At 41.2% G+C, this 23046-nt stretch overlaps 1 protein-coding gene across 1 annotated transcript in view; it reads left to right on the top strand.

Annotated features, from left to right (window-relative positions):
• GNPAT (glyceronephosphate O-acyltransferase) overlaps nt 1-22350 on the top strand; it is a 36527-nt gene extending 14177 nt beyond the window's left edge. Inside the window, exons 3-16 of the mRNA XM_001151001.4 lie at nt 5100-5276; nt 7294-7423; nt 9856-9983; nt 10275-10350; nt 10577-10728; nt 10839-10969; nt 12242-12465; nt 15316-15558; nt 16870-16949; nt 18492-18632; nt 19791-19890; nt 19975-20068; nt 20688-20749; nt 22052-22350. Of these exons, the coding sequence (XP_001151001.1) occupies nt 5100-5276; nt 7294-7423; nt 9856-9983; nt 10275-10350; nt 10577-10728; nt 10839-10969; nt 12242-12465; nt 15316-15558; nt 16870-16949; nt 18492-18632; nt 19791-19890; nt 19975-20068; nt 20688-20749; nt 22052-22095 (1782 nt within the window). The 3' untranslated portion in view covers nt 22096-22350. The remainder of the gene's footprint in view (nt 1-5099; nt 5277-7293; nt 7424-9855; nt 9984-10274; nt 10351-10576; nt 10729-10838; nt 10970-12241; nt 12466-15315; nt 15559-16869; nt 16950-18491; nt 18633-19790; nt 19891-19974; nt 20069-20687; nt 20750-22051) is intronic.
• The last annotated feature ends 696 nt before the right edge of the window (nt 22351-23046 follow it).

Below are 23046 nucleotides of genomic sequence, written 5' to 3'. Positions count from 1 at the left end.
CTCCTCCTCTTTTAAGAAATTGATGGGGGGTTTTTTGTTTTGTTTTATTCTTTAGAGACAGGATCTCTCTGTCACCCAGGCTGGAGTACAGTGGCGTGATTATAGCTCACTGTAACCTTGAACTCCTGGGCTCAAGCGATCTTCCTGCCCCAGCCTCCTAAGTAGCTTGAACCCCAGACATGTGCCACCATGCCCAGCTTTTTTTGTTTTGTTTTTTAAAATTTTTTGTAGAGACAGGATCCTGCTATGTTGCCCAGGCTGAGCTTGAACTCCTGACCTCAAGTGATCCTCCTGCCTTGGCCTCCTAAAGTGCTGGGATTACAGGTGTGAGCCAGTGTACCTGGCTCAAAATTGGCCATGTTGTCCATGCTTACCATCACACCTCCTCACCCTTCATTTACTACTCAACTTGCTGGAATCCAGTTTCTCATCCACTGTCATGGCTCTTTCTGAGGTTGTAAATGACTTCCTTATGGGTAAATTCTACTTGTTTCAAAGCTGTAATAGTCGTTGGCTCTTGCTCTTTCTCCTTTCTTTTCATGACACCATACCATCACCCTAAGCCCCATGTCTTTTTAATCATTCCTCATTTGCTTTTATGGGCTTTTCCTTTGCCTGTCTCTTTAAATGATGGAATGCGTCAGGATTTTATTCCAGCCTCTGGTTTTATTCTACCCAGTCACTGGGCAGTTTTATTAATTGCCAGAATTTTAAGTACTTTCCTTATGCTGACATCTCCCTATTATAAATAATAACATAATAAGAACATAGATAAATAATATCTATTCCTTCAGCCCAGATCTCTTTTGAGTTTCATGTATCTGTTTTTATATGTCTACTAGAATATCCACTTGGAAATTCCAAAGCACCTCAAATTCAAGATGTATAAGTCAAACTCTTTACCCCTCCCACCCCTACCCCTGAGCCAGGTGTCTAAGATATATTACCTCCTACCCCCACCCAGTTTTCCCTGTCTCCAGGAATGGCCCCTCCAAGCACTGGTTGACCAAACCACCACAAATCTGGATGCCATCTTCAACTTCTTGCTTTTCTTTCATACGCTATCAGTCACTAAGACTGCTAATTATCTCTTTTTTTTTTTTTTTTTTTGAGAGGGAGTCTCACTCTGTTGCCCAGGCTGGAGTGCAGTGGCGCGATCTTGGCTCACTGCAAGTTCCGCCTCCCAGGTTTGCACCATTCTCCTGCCTCAGCCTCCCAAGTAGCTGGGACTGCAGGCACCCACCACCACGCCCGGCTAATTTTTTGTATTTTTAGTAGAGACGGGGTTTCACTGTGTTAGCCAGGATGGTCTCGATCTCCTGACCTCGTGATCTGCCCGCCTCGGCCTCCCAAAGTGCTGGGATTACAGGCGTGAGCCACTGCGCCCGGCCAATTTTCTCTGTTAAATGTCTCTTCCTGTCTATGTATTTCCACCTCTGCTGCCACCTTTCTAACTCAGTCTGCCTTTATCTCACAGAATACAATAGTAGCCATTGAAGGGGTCTTAGCCAAGGAAAGATGTGATTACTTTTGCATTTAAGAGATGTCTCAAGTTTATAATGTGGAGAAGAGACTGAAGAGTCAGAAAAATGAAGCGAGGAGTTAGTTATAAGACTATTGCTCATCTGTTAAGTCTTATATTAGGTTTCTATGAAGGTGTATCTGCTGGGCGAATGAAAAGCCTAATTGCATAGAGTAAGAGATCAGTTGTCTTCTGCTCTGCTGCAGTCACGGAGAAAGCATTTCCTTCAAGCAAGCCAGCCTGTTCACCTGTGTTGTTGATCTATTCATTTCGTTCTAATTCCCAAGGGTATTGTCTTTCCTACCTGTCAGCCCTTTCCACTGGCTCAAGATGGCACGATGATTTTCCATCTAGGGGAAAGTCCTCCCTTGGCCATGTATTCTGCCTCGTTTCCCTCTTTCCCTACTTTTCCTGCTTCTCAGAAGAGTGGGCTACATGTGGTGTCTGCCTTTTCCATTCAGGTCCCAATTTTAGCAGATTGCTGAAGCTTATCTAGTAAAGGTTACCATGGATCTCCAAGGGACCCTTCATCTCCACGTTGTCTTTTGCTGTGTCTTTTATTGTTACACACTCTCTTCTTCAGGATCATCTTACCTTGACTTCTGTGACATCTGGTTTTATTCTGTGACATCTCGTGTTAGATGGTCCTCATTGATCTCTTTCATAAGTTCTTCTGTCTGCCCCATAAGTGCTTCTCAGAGTTGAACCTTCACGCTTCTTACCTCCCTGCTGCTGTCTCCCTGGTCCATTTTATCCATCATTCTCATCATTTCACTTTCCATCTATAGCTTGGTGGTATCCAGTCAATAGCTCTAGCTGTTCCTAGATTATTGGGGTTCAGACTTTTTATCTCCAACTGTCCAGTTCTCTGCTGGACATCTAATCTGTATGTCCCACATACACCTCAGAATCTGTATAGCTAACTAATTCTTAGCCCCTGTACTTTACTGCCTTCCATCCCTAAGCTGTGGTGTCTATTTCAGGGATGGCCCCACCACCCATTCTGTTGCCCAAAACAAAACTGAACCATCACCCTGCCCTGCCCTTCTCTTTAGCACCTGTCATTACCCTTGTTTGGCTCTGTACCATCTCTGGCTTGAACTATTTCCATAGGTTTACAGTTATACTTCCTTTCATGGCTGTGTTTCCTGAAATTCATCCCTCTTACCAGTCCCTTGATTCCTCTATTTTCCCTTGGTTCTGCCCTCTGCCCTCTGCCCTTTCTTCCTGTCCAGCTGTTGTTAGGATTATCTGAGTAGCTGTTTCACCAACCCTTAATTCTCCTTTGCAATCTTTCCTTCCAGACTGACCAGGAAAAAAAGCAGCCTGGAATCTGCCAACTCACCTTCTCTGTTCCCATAATCAGGTGTCTGGCTGCTCCTGGGAGAGTGGGTCAGTTATACAGATCCACATTCTGCAGCCTCAGGATCCCTTCTTCCATCTGTCCCTTTTAGTCCAGTCTCAGAGAAAAGGCGCCTGCTCTCCTGGTCACAGCTAGCCACACCCCTGTGGTCTGGAAGTCATCCCGTCCAGCCTCTTCTGAGACTGGCATGCATCTGCTCCCTTTCCTCTATCTTCAGCCTTTCTCTCAGGGGACTTCTTCTATTTGGTCTATAAACAGGTCCGAGGCTTTAACACCACTGAGCTGTATACTTAAAAATGGTTAAAATGGCATATTTTATGTTATGTGTATTTTAATGCAATTTTTTTTTTTTTTTTTTTTGAGACAGAGTCTCGCTCTGTCGCCCAGGCTGGAGGCAGTGGCTCTATCTTGGCTCACTGCAAGCTCCGCCTCCCAGATTTACGTCATTCTCCTGCCTCAGCCTCCCGAGTAGCTGGGACTATAGGCACCCACCACCACACCTGGCTAATTTTTTTTTTCTATTCTTTAGTAGAGACGGGGTTTCACCGTGTTAGCCAGGATGGTCTCAATCTCCTGACCTCGTGATCCACCTGCCTCGGCCTCCCAAAGTGCTGGGATTACAGGCGTGAGCCACCACGCCCAGCCAACACAATTTTTTAAAAGTGGAATGCTAATTAATAAAAACAAAAAAACAGGTCCAGGACTTTTGCATCTAGGGAGAGCATTTTTTGCTTTAATTCATATCATCCCTTTACTTCTCAAACTTCCCCATTATTCTGTGGCCACTGTCTTTAGTTCCTCAACAGTTCATTCAGTCTTCAATCCATTCAGTATGAGTTCTCTTCTGACTATATTTATAAACTTTTTTTTTTTTTTGGTACAATCACTGTTTCAGGTAACCTGAGTAAAACAAAGGAACACAGGTAAGAGGAAAGAGTTTATCCCAGTTCCTCCCTGTTGAACTGAGCCCCCCAAAAGATAGGATATGCAGCAAGATAGAGATGGTGGTTGCACAACATTTGTGAATGTACAAAATACCACTGAATATCACTTTAAAATGATTAATTTGGTCGGGTGTGGTGGCTCACGCCTGTAATCCCCGCAATTTGGGAGGCCGAGGCAGGCGGATCACCTGAGGTCGGGAGTTCAAGACCAGCCTGACCAACATGGAGAAACCCCGTCTCTACTAAAAATACAAAATTAGCCAGGCATGGTGGCACATGCCTGTAATCCCAGCTACTCGGGAGGCTAAGGCAGGAGAGTCGCTTGAACCCGGGAAGCAGAGGTTGCAGTGAGCCGAGATTGCACCATTGTACTGCAGCCTGGGCAACAAGAGCGAAACTCCGTCTCAAAAAAAAAAAAAGATTAATTTTATAGTGTGTGAATTTCACCTCAATGAAAAAAAAGGGTAAGATACTTCTTCACTACATGTAATTGGGGTGCCAACACCTATCCTCTGAGCTTCTGAGCTCATCCTAAAGCAAAGCACTCTCCTTTGGGAAGCATAAGGATTACTTATCCTACAGACTTCATTTCAAAGTGCTTGTTTAGGGGACAATGAAAATGGGCAAATCAGGGCTTCCTCAAGGATAGAAACTGACTTGCTCATCTCCAGGCCCTTGATAGTCCCAGCACACAGCAAACATTTTATTTTCTTTACAAACGAGCTAGAGGGCCATGTGAATAAAATAAGTTCCATTGTGAGATTCTTTATTTCACTAATTATCCTTTGATAGTTTGGGACTTTGTGTGCCTGTGACTTGATAGATCTGATGTAGTCTGAGTCAGTAATTTCAATGTGATCTTGTATATTACCTTGTAATAGCATTGAGCCAGCTGGTGGAGCGCTGCAGCAATACACTGAGAGAAGCCACTATTTGCTAGGACACTAGACCATGGGCAGCAACTTATTTTAGAGTTTGGATATAAACTTATTAACAAACCAAATGGAAAGGTGAAGTGTTTTCTTCACTCTAAAATGCTATCCTAGAAAGCCATTTTTCTTTTAATTTCTGGCCTTTAAACTTCTTTAAATAGGCTCATTTATCTACTATGACTGTGTTGGGAAGTTATGTCAATTTAAATTAAGAAGACACTATCTTTGAGTTATAGAAGATTAATCCATTTGGAACTAGTCATACTGGTTTGAGTAAAGCTTTCTGACTTTTTTGTTATTGTTGTTAGAAGTTATTCCTGCTTTTCCTTTCCTTTTAGCTTTCCAAGGAATCCCTTCAATCTGTGGATGTCCTCCGAGAGGAAGTGAGTGAGATCTTAGATGAAATGAGTCACAAACTGCGTCTTGGAGCCATTCGGTTTTGTGCCTTCACCCTGAGCAAAGTATTTAAACAAATTTTCTCGAAGGTGTGTGTAAATGAAGAAGGTATTCAGAAAGTGAGTATTGATTGTTAAAAAAATAAATAAATAAAAGTCTCATCTTAAAATTAAACAAAAAAAAAAAACAGTCTCTTTTTCAACCCCTCACAATTTAATCAACTCAAGGACAGCTCACTTGGTCAATCAAAAGCCTAGGGCCTAATCATCAGGCCTCCAGTCTAGGCAGAAGAGGATGTGCATCTCTGAAGGTTGTTTTCTGTTTTTTTGTTTCCTTTTAACTGCAGACCTACAGGCTTCAGACTAACTTAGTCAAGTAAGACTTATAGACTAACTTAATGTCAGATATTCAGTAACGTTACAAAAGAAATACAAAGAATTCCTGTATATACTTCACCTAGATTCCCTTACAGCATTTCCTTTATCGTTTTCCTATAATTAAGGGCATTATCTTATGGTACAAGTATCAAAATAAGGAAATTAACATTGATCCAATACTAGTAATACAGACCTGACTCATATTTCACCAGTTGTCCCAGTCATGTCCTGTCTAGCTAAAGAAAATCCTAGCTCATGTGTTGCACTAGAAATCCTAGAAAGTGTTCAACTTTCTTCTGTATCCACTTCCGTATTAGACTCTTTTAATCTAAAATAATTCCTTAGTATCTGTATTTGTGTTTCATGCTAATTTTTTTTTTTTAAAGAACAGGCTAATTATTTTGAAGTGTGAAATCGTTTGAATTTGAGTGGTGTTATCTCAGTATTGGGCTCGGGTTGTGTACCTTTGCTAGGAACACCCCGGAAGCGATGCATTCTTCTCAGTGCGTCGTGTCAGCAGTGCATGGTGCCTGTCGGTTTCATTACTGGAGATGTTTCACTTCCATCAGTTGGTTATCGTTACGACTGCCAGGTTTCTCTGCTGTAAAGTTATTATTTTTTCCCTTTATAATTAATGAATATCTTGTGAAAAGACTCTTTGAAAATGGCTAAATACCCTGTTTTGCATCATACTTTACCCCACTCATTTTTGCACCCACTGATGATTTTTGCCTGAATTAATTATTATGTTAATGATTGCCAAATGATGACTTTTCTAATTTCATAAAGAGCTTTCCTTATGAAGAGTATTTTTACTTATTTGTGTTCTATATTTTTTTCTTCTAGGAAAGCTCTTAACTTCACTTGCCTTCCTCCTCATCCCTTTTAATATTTTGTTTTAATTCAGTCATTTACTTTCCTGTCAAATATTTCTTCTTCCTACTGACTGTTTTCGAGATTGCTGACTTATACCCTGAATCTGTCAGAGAATGTTACAGTGTTTGGGACCAAGGGTGTTGGTGAGCCATTTCTTAAGTGATGATCACAGATTACCTGGCCTCTGTTACATTTTGATTTCAAAAAAACAGATAACACATGGATACCAGTGAATCTTGAGATTGATGGCCTGAGGAGTATATTTGGAAACTCAAATTATCCCTCCCAGCCACATGACACCCATTCACCCTGGCAGTGAGTCCAGCACATAGAGAAATACCATTCTTCTCACCTTGTCCTATGAATTTGTAGATTTTTTTTAATCTCTCCAAGAGAAGCTTTGTTTTCTCTTACTACAACCAACCAATTCAATACAGTGGTTAACAGTTGGCTTTTTAAGTCAGACTGACTTGGGTTCCATTCACAGCTCTGCCATTTATTGGATGCATGACCATTTTACAAACAAGAAAGCTAAGGCTTAGACCTTGTTAATTATGTGGTATTAAACAAAGCACGTAAGATAACTATATAAAATGATGCTAATATAGTGCCCAACTAATATATGTTAGCGATCATCACTGTTATCATTATTCTGATCCATAAAAATTTACATTTTTAATATTCTTGCATTATGTGAAATTGTCTAACTAGAAACAGTACTTTTACCTTATCAGAGCAAATCGTTTATGTGTATGGCAAGAAGGCAGAAAAAGAGGATGGGTGTTCCCTCTAAACATAGACTTATTCTTCCGTTTTCTGATTTGAGATGTGATTTGATAACATGACAACTGAAATTATTCAAAATGTAACATTTACTTTCAAGCTACAAAGAGCCATCCAGGAGCATCCTGTTGTTCTGCTGCCTAGTCATCGAAGTTACATTGACTTCCTCATGTTGTCTTTTCTTCTGTACAATTATGATTTGCCTGTGCCAGTTATAGCAGCAGGAATGGGTATGTATTGTTTTTCTGTTTTTTTAACTGTAAAAATTAAAAAGTTCACTGGCATATTCTAGCAGTACTGAGGTATTGGAAGATGATGATGAAAATAGCCTCTCCTCCTTTCTTCCAGTCCTAGCACTGAATAACTTGAGTTATGTCCTTTGTCCTGTACTTTACTGTGCCTGAACAGACATCTGCAGGAGTTCATGCACACAGGGTTCTTTGGTGTAGGCTTAAAAAATGAGACTGCACTACTTACAGGTATTAGCTGCCTTTTCCTTTTTTTATTTGATAATATATTAATGGCTACCTCTCTAGGCAATAAATAGATCTAACTTTTTAAAGTTTATTTTTAATTGTGATAAAATACATATAACATCAAATTTACCATCTAAGTCATCTTCAAAAATATAGTTCAGTGGCATTAAGTACATTTACATTGTTGTGCTGCTATCAACACCATCCATCTCCAGAACTCTTCATCTTGCAAAACTGAAATGTTACCCATTCAACACACTCCCCATTCTACCCTCCCCCTGACCCTGGGCAATCAGCATTCTACTTTCTGTCTCTGTGAACTACTCTAGATACTTGATATAGGTGGAATCATACAGTACTTGTCCTTTCGTGACTGGCATATTTCACTTAACAGAATGCCCTCAAGGTTCATCCATGTTGCAGCATGTGTCAGAATTTCCTTCCTTTTTGAAGTTGGAAATGCATCTGCTCAAGACCCTGCTTTCCATTTTTTTATATATATACAAAAATGGTATATATGGAATTGCTGGGTCTTGTGGTAATTTTTTTTCATTTTTTGAGGAACCACCATACTGCCTTCCTTAGCAGCTGCACCATTTTACATTCCCACCAACAGTGCGCAAGAGTTCCAGTTTTTCTACATCCTTGCCAACACCTGTTATTTTCTGATATTTTTTATAATAATTTTAATGAGTGTGAAGTGGTATCTCCTTGTAGTTTTGATTTGCATTTCCCTAATGATTAGTGATGCTGAGCATCTTTTTTGTGTGCTTATTGGCCATTTGTATATCTTTGGAGAAGTGTCTATTCAAGTCTGTTATTTTTTAATTAGGTTGTTTGGGGCTTTTTTTGTTGAGTTGTAGGAATTGTTTCTACATCCTGGGTATTTACCCCTTATCAGACAGATGATTTGCAAATATTATCTTCCATTTCATGGGTTACCTTTTCACTCTGTTGATTGTGTTATTCGATGCATGGAAGTTTTTAATTGATGTAGTCTAATTGATCTATTTGTTTCTTTGGTTCCCTGTGCTTTTGGTATCGGATCCAAGAAATCATTGCCAAATCCGAGGTCATGAAGCTTTTCCCTTAAGTTTTATCCTAAGAGTTTTATGGTTTCAGGTCTTACATTAAGGTCTTTGGTTTTTTGAGTTAATTTTTGTATATGGTGTAAGTTAAGGGTCCAACTTCATGTCTAACATTAATTTTAATAGCTATATAATATTCAGCAGTGTGGATATTTCATAATTTAGTAGTTTTGCTGTTATAAACAATGTCATAATACATTTTTATATTGGTGCTTTTATTCCTGTAAGATCGATTCCTAAAAGTGGGATTGCTAAGGCATATAAGTTGTTTATCCACTGCCTTTTAGGGTAACCAGGAAAGCCAGGATTCAAGTATACACGTTTGTTAATAAATGCAGTGAATGGTAAGGTTAAAACTGCCAAGAACTTAAGCACTTTAAAAGCATTTTCATCTGAACAAACTTGTGAGGAAGTTATTTGAAAATTAGGGGAAATGAAGAGAAAAACTATTTTAAAACTGCTGGTAGCAATCTTCCTTTCTTACAAGATTTGCCTTATTTAATCTCTTCCAACAAAAGTAGGTGGATATTTTTTCCTGGTAGGCAAAAGATGAGAGCGGGTTTGGCCTGGCTGTCCAGAGCATGAAGGGCACATATTGGTCTGTTGTCAGGCTCAGCAGCATGGCTGACTAAAGACATTGACATCATGACATTGTCATGTTGCTCTGCTGTTGCCCCTGACTCTAGCTGGCCTACTTGTAAAGGGAGTGGTGCATGGAGAAGCACAAGGTAACCTCCCAGTGAGCACCTGGCCCACAGAATCCCTTCTTTTCTATAATTCTATTAGGTATCTCTTATGTATTTTAATGTCAAAGTATAATAATATCATAGGGGTATCTTACATTTATGAAATCTTTCTTAATAATGTTTGAGTTTAGGCCAGGCACAGTGGCTTATGCCTGTAATCCCAGTACTTTGGGAGGCCAAGGCAGGAGGACTGCTTGAGGCCAGGAAGTTTGCGACCAGCCTGGCCAACATAGCAAGACCCCGTCTCATAAAATAAAATAATAAAATATAAATGAAAAATAAGAATGTTTAAGTTTAGATCTTTATAGAAGATTTCAAGATCTGCAAATAAATATTATCCCCTCTTTTTTAGACTTCCTGGGAATGAAAATGGTTGGTGAGCTGCTACGAATGTCGGGTGCCTTTTTCATGCGGCGTACCTTTGGTGGCAATAAACTCTACTGGGCTGTATTCTCTGAATATGTAAAAACTATGTTACGGGTAAATGCAAATAATTCCCAACTACTCTTAAGCCATATTTTCTTCACTGATGTTTGCTCATTTAAACTCTTAACTTCTGAATAGAACACTTAGCTATTTCGCTTTCCCTCAAGAACTGCTTATAACCTCAGCAGTTGGTTTAATCTGTGTGACTCTCTTGTTTAATTTTCACTGTAAGCTGTGTTTGTTCAGGAAGCTTGGGAGGGAGCTTGGGAAAAGGAATCAAAAGAAGCATTTATCATTTTGAGAGTAGGCAATGGGTTTTGTGTTTTGTTTGTTTTCTCTTTAAAGAATGGTTATGCTCCTGTTGAATTTTTCCTCGAAGGGACAAGAAGCCGCTCTGCCAAGACATTGACTCCTAAATTTGGTAGGTCACTACAGATTAAAAGGAAAAATACAAACCCAAAGACATCAGCTGCTACAAAAAACTTGACGCTTTATTTAACAAGATATTATTTTCAAGTGTAAATGTATAACTGTTGATATTTACGGGATTAGTGTATAATATATGCTTTTAGTATTTTCTGTTTATGTGCTCATGTTTGCTCTGCTCTTCAATATGTTGATGAAGCATTTCTCCCTGGGTTTTGCAGGTCTTCTGAATATTGTGATGGAGCCATTTTTTAAAAGAGAAGTTTTTGATACCTACCTTGTCCCAATTAGTATCAGTTATGATAAGATCTTGGAAGAAACTCTTTATGTGTATGAGCTTCTAGGGGTTCCTAAACCAAAAGAATCTACAACTGTACGTGAGCTTGATTTTAGCTTAATTGAGAGAATGTGCTGACTGACACATCAACTAATTTCTAAATTTACTGCTTTTCGTTTTCTTCCCCCCTGTTATGGTACTATTAGGGGTTGCTGAAAGCCAGAAAGATTCTCTCTGAAAATTTTGGAAGCATCCATGTGTACTTTGGAGATCCTGTGTCACTTCGATCTTTGGCAGCTGGGAGGATGAGTCGGAGCTCATATAACTTGGTTCCAAGGTGTGACCTGTGTTTTAATAACTGTCTTAGAAATGAAGATTAAAATCCAAAGGTGTGAGTTGCAATGCTGGAGTTGACCACTTCTCTTGATTTACTTAAGATTACAGAGAAAATGATCAGAAATGCTGTTATCATTCCGTTTTCATCAGTGGAAACCTTCAATTAAAGAAGAATTATGTGTTTGTCCCAAAAAAAGATAAGCTGTGAGATATGTATGTCAAATATGCAAAATCAGACAATGATCATGTTTCTCAAGGGAACTAAAGTGGGAATAAATAATGCCATTATTAACAAGTATATATGCAGGAAATGTTGAGCACTATTGGTAAGCTAGCCAAAGTATGTACTATTATTTTTGACCCTAGAAAGGATTGCATAATGGTAATGAATGGGAGTGAGTCCTTAGTCTCAAGAGAGTTATAGTTTTTTAGGCAAGAAAATATATTAGGTTCTTTCAGGATAAAGAACACAGATACATATTTGAGTTTTCTTAATTAGGAGAAATATACCTGGACAAGTAAGGGAGACAAACCATCTGCCCCTCCAGGCCTCATGTGCTGCAACATCATTTGTAACTTATCTGTAGCTTTAGCAGTTTCCCAGCAGCTACATTAGTCATCACAGAAGCTTATGTTAGTTTTTTTCCTGACACAGGCTCTCTCTTTAGATCTCAAATTGGTTTGGCTGGCTATTACCTAGTACAGGGCACCCTCACTGGCTGCATCTTTCACATTAAGCCACCCGTGTGGCAATTTTTAGGTCATGTGTGTATCTCTGCTCCAGCCAGCTCTGTGTAGGCCTTATTGTATTATTCAAAGTTTGGTAATCCATGCATGAAGTCAGACAAACTGAATGGCACCCATTCAGTATAAAATAGTTATTATATAATCTGATAAGTGTGTTCTACAATGGAGATATGTTCAGCGTGCTATGCATTCTGAAAAGATAGTAATTTAGTCTACTGGGGCAGGCATCCATTCTCAGAGAAATGATGTATCCTATTTAGGAAGCAACAAAAGTTTTTTGCCTGGAACCAGGAATAATAGGATCCTGGACCCCTTCAGTATTTTTACCACCTCTCAAGAGGATATTCCAGAAATGTATGGTCAGATTACACTATAGTAAAGCAAAGGAATACTGTTTGCACCTGACCTGAGAGAATTCAGTTGGCACAAAGTATGAGAAGCCTTCTAAAACGTCTAGAGTCTTTTTCCATCCCCATTTGTCTAAGTAACAGAACTGTAATTTGTTGCTCTGTGCTCTTCCTTTTAGATATATTCCTCAGAAACAGTCTGAGGACATGCATGCCTTTGTCACTGAAGTTGCCTACAAAATGGAGCTTCTGCAAATTGAAAACATGGTTTTGAGCCCCTGGACCCTAATAGTTGCTGTTCTGCTTCAGAACCGGCCATCCATGGACTTTGATGCTCTGGTGGAAAAGACTTTATGGCTAAAAGGCTTAACCCAGGCATTTGGAGGGTTTCTCATTTGGCCTGGTATGTAGGTAGGACATATGTGTTAAGAATGCTTGCTTAATTTGGAAGAGTTAAAACCTGGACCTGAAAAATCTATAGAGGACTTGAGCAAAGGATTGCTCAGAAAGAGAAAGGACAGGCCGGGCGCGGTGGTTCACACCTGTAATCCCAGCACTTTGGGAGGCCGAGGCGGGTGGATCACGAGGTCAGGAGATTGAGACCATACTGGCTAACACGGTGAAACCCCGTCTCTACTAAAAAATAGAAAAAATTAACCAAGCATGGTGGTAGGCGCCTGTAGTCCCAGCTACTCGGGAGGCTGAGGCAGGAGAATGGCGTGAACCCAGGAGGCGGAGCTTGCAGTGAGCCGAGATTGTGCCACTGCACTCCAGCTAGGCAACAGAGCGAGACTCTGTCTCAAAAAAGAAAGAAAAAGAGAAAGGACACCAAATCTGTTTTTATCACTATAGGACACAGTGAACACAGCACGTTGATTATTTGAGAATAATTGTTTACATGTCATTTCCCACTACGAGACTCTAAATATCTTGAGGACTAGAATACCATTTCCTTGGCACCTAGTACAGTGGAAAATAAAGTCATGAATCCTAGCCAGGCATGGTGGTACACACCTATAATCCGAGCTACTTGGGAGGCTGAGGTGGGAGGATCACTTGAGCCCAGGAGTTCGAGACCAGCCTCAGTAACATAGTGAGACCCCATCTCCAAAAAAAAAAAAAAGGCCGGGCGTCGTGGCTCACACGTGTAATCCCAGCACTTTGGGAGGCTGAGGCAGGCGGATCACGAGGTCAGCAGTTCCAGACCAGCCTGACCAACATGGTGAAACTCCGTCTCTACTAAAAACACAAAAATTAGCCGGGCATGGTGGCGTGCACCTGTAATCCCAGCTACTCGAGAGGCTGAGGCAGGAAAATTGCTTGAACCTGGGAGGCGGAGATTGCAGTGAGCCAAGATTGCACCACTGCACTCCAGCCTGGGTGATAGAGCGAGATTCCGTCTCAAAAAAAAAAAAAAATTGTACAGGCTACAGTTGGAAATGCGTTTTTTTTTAAAGACCAGATAATTATTTGAAGTCAAGTACCTACTGTTCTTTGATCAACCCAATACTGAATACCTCCTCTGTGCTGGGTACTACCAGGGATATGAAGATGAACAAGATGCCATCCCCATCCTGGACGTTCCCCTGGGTTGCAGAGGGCAGGGTGGGTGGGTAATGTGTAAACAAGTTGTGAGGGTTCAGTGAACAGAGACAAGGAGCAACATGCATGCTGCAGAGGGTTCCTGAGAGTGCTGCAGAGGAAAGGGACCATACTCAGGAAGACTTCACAGAAGCGACTTTTGAACCCTTCAGGAAGACCAGGAGAGGATCCTCGCCAAGGCAGGGATGAGGAATGCAAGATGGGAGGCTTGGGCCCCAGAGAGTCATCAGTGATGTTAAAGTGTTGGCCCAGATGGGGTGGTGGGTAGATGGAAAATAAAGATGGACCTCCCCGCCTCCTCCCCACCATCCACCATCAGAAGACTGGAGGTATAGAAACAAGTTAGGAGGCTGCTCTGTCCCAATGAGAAATGCAGGATGCCTGAGATGCCTGAGCCGCAGCAGTGGAGGCACTCAGGGCACAGCCAAGAGATGAGGAGGATTTACTGACAAAAATGCCAGTCACCAAGAGAGACAAATCAGACACCTGTTCTCAGTGCTGTGATGGGCTGGGTCTGGTAGGAGGCAAAGGATGTGTTAATTATGATACAAGTAGCAAGTGTTGGATGTCATGAGAAATAGCTAAAAGGGCTCAAACCCATCATTGTTTGGCCCAGGAACATATGAAAACATAGGTACTTGTTTTTCTAAAGTGTTTTGCTTTTTCAGGATGGGATAAATGCCATAACTAATCCATAACTAAGAGTATCTGTTCAGTGTCACTACAGTTCTGTTCCTTTTTTCTTTTTTTATGCAGATTACCCCACATTCCTAAGCATGTTCATATCTCAAGCTTTTTATGATCATTTCACATAAAATATTATTCAATTGAGCAAGCTGAGACAAGGCAAGTTGTTCAAGAATGAATGTGATCAAGTCCAGGAGGAAGCCATACCTCTCACTTGTCCCTGCCTTGAAGCAGTAGCAGAACTTGCCACCCAACTTGAGCAGTGTGCTACTGCCAGCCAGCTCTTTGGCTCAGGTTAACTGTAGAATAATTTTCCGTGCTGAGAATATTTGTTAAATATCACCATCTCTTCATTATGCTTCTGTAATTCTACCTGCCTGGCAGCTGTCTGCAGGCCAATATGTCAGGTGATAAGCTACCAACTGCCATGGAGCTGCCTCTTTAGTTATCTTTGATTTGGGGAAAACTGCAAAGTGATATTTTTACCATTTTGGTATGGGTCTAAGCAAGGGGTGTGTGTGCATGTGTGTGTGTGTTGTATGTTTTAATGTATTCATACACTAATCATGGGCCTTTTTCTTAGTATTCTTACATTCCCGTGCATGTGACTTTCCAGTTATGTAACTTGCTGTTAGAAAACTTTAGATTCCCTTGGTTCCTGAAGTACACAGAAGTGGTGTTCATTTTCAGAGTAGAAACTGATGTGCCTTTCAGAATGGCTGACAAATTTTGGGGGTAAGAAAGTATGTTACATGTCCTTAGAGAGAGAGAAAGAATTGATTTATGAAATAGTACTTTTAAATTTTTCTTCACATTTGGTATCATTACCGTAATTGGTAGACAGTAAAACCTGTCACTTGAAAATGAGCATCTGTCACGTTACCATTAATAACGTTAATGCACGCTAGGCCTAAGACTCCCTGCAGTGACCCATCTTGTTTGAACGAATTGTCTTTGTGTGTAGATAATAAACCTGCTGAAGAAGTTGTCCCGGCCAGCATTCTTCTGCATTCCAACATTGCCAGCCTTGTCAAAGACCAGGTGATTCTGAAAGTGGACTCCGGAGACTCGGAAATGGTCGATGGGCTTATGTTCCAGCACGTCACTCTCCTCATGTGCTCAGCTTATAGGAACCAGCTGCTCAACATTTTTGTGCGCCCGTCCTTAGTAGCGATAGCATTGCAGATGACACCAGGGTTCAGGAAAGGTAATTTTCAGGAATGCAATCTTGACTTTTAGAAGAGGTCTGGCCATTCCATTCCATTTAGGGAGCCACATTTGAAGCCTTGTAATGTTCAGCCTCACGCCGGTGAAGAGCAGGCCTATCGCTGAGAAAAACTTAGTTTTGTTCCCCAAATACTTGTTCATCTGCTTCGAATTTTGGAATTGGGAGGACCTGGAAATAATCTAAACCTTTCCTTTTATAAATATGGAAAATGAGGCCTAGAAAGTTGCATAATTACTGAGAGAAGGATCTGGCGTTTGAGTACAGTTCTCCACTTCCTGGTCTGCGGCACTGTTTTGGCTGTGCCAGCCCCCTGATCCAGCAAAGGCAGGTGGGCAGATGAGCAGTCAGCAGTAGATGAGTACTCCCGAGATGCACGGTCTTGTTATAATTGCATCAGGAGTATAAAAATGAGTACAGTACACGTCATGTTCACAGGAGCCTGTAGTCAAGGCCAGGGGGTTCTGTCAAGGCCCCATGTTAGAATTACTAGGGGAGTGAGCCCCACCCCAAAGTTTCTTCAGTTGACCTGGGGTATGGGCCAGCCATTGGTGTTTGGTTTTGGTTTTGGTTTTGGCTTTTCAAAGCTCCACAGTGATTCTAAGGAAAAGTGCTACAGATATAATAAAGATACCAGGAAATATGAATATAGAGGGAAATTAAGAAATCAGTACCTTTCCTTCCCTACTAGGGAGCCATGGGGTAGGGAAAAATGAAGCATCCTGGCCTCTAAGGACTGTGATGTCTCGCTGAGTAGAAGCCTGGTTGTAGGTTAGAGTCAATCATTTAAAAACTATGCTAGGGCCGGGCGCAGTGGCTCACGCCTGTAATCCCAGCACTTCGGTAGGCCGAGGTAGGAGGATCACGATGTCAGGAGTTCGAGTCCAGCCTGACCAACATGGTGAAACCCTGTCTCTATTAAAATACAAAAATTAGCTGGGCATGGCGGCGGGTGCCTGTAATCCCAGCTACTTGGGAGGCTGAGGCTAGAGAATCGCTTGACCCCAGGAGACGGAGGTTGCAGTGAGCCAAGATTGCGCCATTGCACTCCAGCCTGGGTGACAGAGCGAGACTCCATCTCAAAAAACAAAAAACAAACTATACTAGACCGTAGTTTGCTCTGTGGGTAAGATTTGGGTTTAATTTAGCTTCCCTCAGGGGACTTAATTCTTGTCCCTGTTACATGAATAAAATATGCCTTTGAAATACATTTTGTGATAGTAAGGACTTCCTGGTACTCCCTTAAAGTTTAAAGGGCAATGTTGTAATTTTACATGATGAATTTATTTCCAGAGGATGTCTACAGTTGCTTTCGCTTCCTACGTGATGTTTTTGCAGATGAGTTCATCTTCCTTCCAGGAAACACACTAAAGGTAAAGTGCTTACAACAAAGAGCAAGTATGTTTGCAGTGTGAGTTCTAGAAATGTTAGGGGTGAATTCACAGATGTGTCTCAGGCAGTGTGCCATCCCTTTCTTCAAGGCAAAGTGGGGCAGACTTCAAGAGAAACTGGGGCGCTCACAGTTCAGCAGACTCTAGTTGATTCTTGATCAAGTTTAATTAATAACTTAGGGATTATATGGTGAGAGGAGAGTCATTCTTTGAACTATCAGTGTGGCCATTACAACTAAACTAACTTTATTTTAGTAAACGTTTAAAAATCAGCACACAGCTGGGCGCAGTGGCTCATGCCTGTAATCCCAGCACTTTGGGAGGCCGAGGCAGGCGGATCACGAGGTCAAGAGATCGAGACCATCCTGGCCAACATGGTGAAACCCCGTCTGTACTAAAAATACAAAAATTAGCTGGGCGTGGTGGCGCATGCCTGTAGTCCCAGCTACTCAGGAGGCTGAGGCTGAGGCAGGAGAATCACTTGAACCCAGGAGGTGGAGGTTGCTGTGAGCCAAGATTGTGCCACTGCACTCCAGCCTGGTGACAAGAGGAAGACTCCGTCTCAAAAAAAAAAAAAAAAAAAGAAACCAAACACAACAAAATCAGCACACATTTTCCTGTTAGCAAGTTGTTAGAATGAGTCACCCAGGCAAGTGCCTTTTACTTTGAGAGTAGTGAGTGCTGGTCTTGCCTGGTCTAGACAGCTGAGGGATCATCAGGCTCGCAGAGCTGGACTGCTGCTTGGTTGAAGTGGGAAGTGACAGTAGATGAGAGGCATGTTAGGTGTTTGTGTGCTTTAAGGATAAGAGGTTTGATTCTGTAAGGAGTGGAACAGGAGTGTTGGAAACTTTTTTTTTTTTTTTTTTTTTTTTTTGAGGTAGAGTCTGGCTCTGTTGCTCAGGCTAGAGTGCAGTGGCACGATCTCAGCTCACTGCAAGCTCTGCCTCCCGGGTTCACTCCATTCTCCTGCCTCAGCCTCCCAAGTAGCAGGGACTACAGGCGCCCGCCACTACGCCCGGCTAATTTTTTGTATTTTTAGTAGAGACGGGGTTTCACTGTGTTAGCCAGGATGGTCTCGATCTCCTGACTTCATGATCCGCCCGCCTCAGCCTCTCAAAGTGCTGGGATTACAGGCGTGAGCCACTGCGCCCAGCCAGAAATTTTTAACCATAGCATAATTCTAAATATTTTTAGGACTTGCTGTATGTATTTCCTATTTAAATTAAGGAGTGGTTCTGCAAAGTAAAAGAAAATCCATCACCCAGGTTGTGATTTGTAAGGCTCAGAAATGTTGTGTTTGAAAACATTTTGAATGTAGAGCAGATGCTTCTCTGGCTACTATCTCACAACCAGAATTGTTCTGGAAGTTGGGGAAATAGCTGGTATTCTGTTGTCTGAGGGCATGCGGCTGCATATATTCAGATAGGCAGCGTATCCATTAACCTAGATGAGGGGTACATGTATTCAGATGGGCACTATACCCATTAACCTAGATGAACATTATGGCTTCCTCTTCCCTTCTAGGACTTTGAAGAAGGTTGTTACCTGCTTTGTAAAAGTGAAGCCATACAAGTGACTATGAAAGACATCCTAGTTACAGAGAAAGGAAATACTGTGTTAGAATTTTTAGTAGGACTCTTCAAACCTTTTGTGGAAAGCTATCAGGTATGTAAATTTGGCACGTTCTCCTTCATGCCCCCCATATCAAATATAATAAGACGTTCTCACCCTGTGCTTATTTCCAGTCTGAAGGGCAGGTATCTTCCCCAGGCAAATGGAAGAAGGAGAGAGAGTGATTAATACTATCAGTGATTTCACCTCACCAGTGAGACCTTGCTCCCCGCATTCAGGAGGAAGCTTGGTTCATTACAGACCCAAGAGGACAACAGCTTAGTGATGCCATGGTCACAGTATTCACAGGACCACAGTTACACCCACGCATCATCTGTCATACTGTGTCTCATGTCTTAACGAGGCCTTCATGTCAGTCAGTATGTAACCTCGAGGTTTGATATATATCAGGCACTCAGTAAAGGCAAGACTTGAGTGATACATAAAGTCAGTTACAGATTACCAGATGTTTATGTTGGAAAGAAAAAGTTCAAGTGCAAGTTCTGAAAGCGTTTGTCAGAGCTCTTGGGAGTAGTTAGAGAGATGGGATGGTATGTTGCCCAGCAGGAATTGTGGCAGGACTCAACGGGAGAGAAAGAGTCTGAAACATAAACTGTAGGAAGGACTTCCACATGCTTGAGAGAAGAGGATGCTGTGACTCGGCTCTGTTCATATAATACATGCACTGGCTCTGGGCACCTGGACCCACTTCCTGGTGCCTGTGGTCCGTGAAATAACTCATTCAGCCTCCTTGCACAAAGTCTAGCACTTACTGAGCATTTGATAAATGCTAGTTCTACCCTTAATCACTGTTCTACAGTAGAAATCATCAAGTATTTTAGGGCATGGTACTTTGTTAGGTGTATTTAGAGAAAAAAAGCAAAGTTATTAAAATCTGACCCCTCTCTTCCCAAGTAGCATAAGAGATACGAAGCTGATGGTAATTAACTTGTACCCCTTGAAGTGAGAAATTATACTTTAATAAATGTCATTATTATTTTAAATCTTTTTCTAATTGTAAAATGTAAACTCAAAGGAGATGCCCTAAAAATTCTTTGGTTTTTCTGGGCTCATTCCTTGGAGGGTCTTTATGCTGCTCTCTTGTGATATATCCTTCTCTTAAGAGGGGCAATGTAAAGTTATTTACTATTCTATTGAACTTGACTATCCTTTTTCTCTTTCTGTTCCCCTCATCCTTCCTCTTAAAATCAGATAATTTGCAAGTACCTTTTGAGTGAAGAAGAGGACCACTTCAGTGAGGAACAGTACTTGGCTGCAGTCAGAAAATTCACAAGTCAGCTTCTCGATCAAGGTCAGTCACTGCTCTGTGGGTGCTGATTTCTTTTAGTTGAGAATAGAAACTGGTCAACTAACTCTTCCTCACCCCCAATTTTAGGTACCTCTCAGTGTTATGATGTATTATCTTCTGATGTGCAGAAAAACGCCTTAGCAGCCTGTGTGAGGCTCGGAGTAGTGGAGAAGAAGAAGATGTAAGTACTGTACAAGATCCCATGAGTGCTCAAGCAACAAGGAAATGAATGACATTTGAGCTCAAAATCCAGAGAGACATAGAAATGGATGATCTAGGAAATGCTATATTCTACTTTCCTTATCCATCCTCTAATTAGTTAAGTCAGTGTGAGTTATCCTGAAAATTGTATGTGGTTATGAATAGAAATGCAACTGAAAGAAAGAAAGAAATAACTTCAGGCCAATATTTTTGCTTTGACTTAATGTTGAAATTTATAATTACAAGAAAGATTTTCGGGAGTGTAGTGGGCATATGAGTGTAGACACGTAATACATATATAGATACATACCTGTATATGTATATATAAACATATAGATGTATGTTCTTCTAAGTGGTTGAATTTAACAGTGATAAAGCTTAATAGTAAACTCTGGCAGTCATGTCTCTTATGTGGTCAGAAGAATGAAGCAAGAAGCCAGGAGGTGGGACAGGAGCCTGAGGCCTTTTGACTACTTAGGCCCAGCCTTGAGGAAGGCAATTGAAAAGTAGTCTTACAATAGCTACCGTCAGGAACAAAATATAAAAGTTGTCTTTTCCCCAGAGTTTATGTAATAATAAAGCTTATTATTTTCTCCTAGAAATAATAACTGTATATTTAATGTGAATGAACCTGCCACAACCAAATTAGAAGAAATGCTTGGTAAGTGCAATTTAATAAAATACGAGTTTTCACATTTTGTTGATGAATTAAAATAAGAAAGTATACTGTGGCACCAAATACTTTATCAAAATGATCAGTAAGTAGTAGAGTTCTAACATAAAAGGGAATTACTTATGCAGTCTGGAATTTTCTCAAGGAAGCTAACGAGAAAGCACAAAGAAAATTAACAAAACACAGCAGGCATAAAAGAAGCAGTCTTACACAGTAGAAAGAGTCAGTCCCTAACATGACTGATCTCAGCCAGAGGCCCAGACCCTTCACATCCTTGCCTCAGAGAGAGTACCTCATCTCCACTCTTTGTTTGATGCTCTCACTGTCTGTCTTGCATTGCTTCTTTCCCAAGTGAGAGATTAGTGTCAGTGTCTCTATCATGTAGACTTTCTGAACTCAGAATTAGGGCTGATAGCACATCCTTGGGAGAATAATCCAACCCTTACTCTTCTCTAGAGCCTATCAGCTATGAAGAAATAGTCTAGTCCAAAAAGAGTCCTTGAGTGTTGTCTTCCTTGACATAACAGTCCTTGAGTGTTGACATAAACAGAGGTGCAATCAGAGGGGGTCAAGAACACTTTTCCTAGCAATGATGCGGCCATTTTAGAAAGGAGGGTGTTAACATTTGGAAAAAATAATCTGCTGATTATATTGAATAGCGTGATGTCCTTGAGTGGATCGTCTTCCAAGTACTGTTTTTGTACCTAATCTTAATTCAGTACCTCGTCAAACCTGCATGGAAGAGCTTTAGATAAATGTCTGTTGGGATTTGCGGAAGACCAGAATGGGGCATACGGAAAAGGAGAATGGTTGAAGAAAAGGGTAGAAGGGCAGTGGGGTAGTTGTTGCATATCGGGAAGGCGGAAGTACTAGACCTTGTAGAAAAAAATATGTAGGTCGAAATCCCAGTCTTCTATTTATATCATGTCTGAAGAGGTGCATATACCTAAAACAACCACAAACACCTCGCCCTGTGAGGGTGACGGAATCAATTACTTAATCACGGAAAGCAGATGTGATGTGAGCGTGAACATACTGGACTGGAGTTCAGAAAACATGACGGGGTTCAACTCCTGGCCCTGGCCCTGTGGCTCTGGCCATGCTGTCACCTCTTGGAGCATCTACCACTTCCCTTGTGGAGGGGGCTGGCGTCCCCATGGGTACTGGCCAGCCTGTGAAGCTCTGCACAAGTCTCCAGCTTCTCCCCTGGACAGTCGCCCAAGGAACAGCTGTATGAGGAAGGGCAAAATCAGCATCATTTCATGAGCTGCTTCTCTTTTTTCATCTTAGGTTGTAAGACACCAATAGGAAAACCAGCCACTGCAAAACTTTAATAATCAACAAATAGTTATGGAAAATTCGGTCACGTAATTACTCTCATCGAAGGACTCATTACAACAAACAGGGAAGTAAAGGAAGAGACACATCCTCTCATACTCCCTGAGACTCTGAGAACAGTGGACGCAGAGGGAAGAGATGATCATTGGAAGCAATCAGTTTACTCTTCCCCACCACAGTGGTTAAAAGGCGTTTGTATCTGACACTATGTGTGTGTTTTAAAATAAACTTTTGGAAACATGTTTGGAAAAGCAAAGCTCAGCTCATTTCACTAACACTTTTCAGCTTACTATATGTATTAAACTTTTATGTTGACTTTTGAATTAAAGTATGACAACACTGAAAGCTCTGGATATTAAAAGAAAATGAAAAGGGCATATCTACGTTACTTGTAGCTTGCTTTAATTAAAGTTGCCTCAAACAAGTACAAATTTGAAAGAGATATTTAATAAATTAGCTAGCTTACTTTAAATGTTGGCCACCCTAGGGCCTTAATTAACAAAAATGAATTAGTCAAGTATGTGCAACAAAAAGATGCTGTGTGATGCACCATAAATATGTGTAAGAATTCAAGAGAAGAGAAATTTAGAGTAAGTAGGTAACACCAGAAACCTTGGCAAGTAGCCACCTCTGGAAGTGACATGTAAGCTGAGAACTGGATTGAGCAGGAGCCAGCCCCTAGAGTGGCAGGGTTGGAGTGACGGAGGAAGGGACAGTGGAGTGCAGTGTGCCAAGAGAAAATAGTGATCAGGACGTCCTGGGGCAGGTTCCAGAGCTCCCAAAAGATCAACATGGCTGGAACAAGAGTCACAGATAGTGAAATTGAAGACAGAGGCAGGCGCATTAGTCAGTTTCAGGGTGCCATAACATAACAGCTTAAACACAGCTTAGGCAGCTTAAACACAGACCTATTTTCTCACATTTGTGGAGACTGAAAGTCCCAGATC

This window comes from Pan troglodytes, chromosome 1, assembly GCF_028858775.2.
Source record: "Pan troglodytes isolate AG18354 chromosome 1, NHGRI_mPanTro3-v2.0_pri, whole genome shotgun sequence".
NCBI classification, from domain to species: domain Eukaryota; kingdom Metazoa; phylum Chordata; class Mammalia; order Primates; family Hominidae; genus Pan; species Pan troglodytes.
This window is presented reverse-complemented; position numbering and strand designations above follow the sequence as displayed.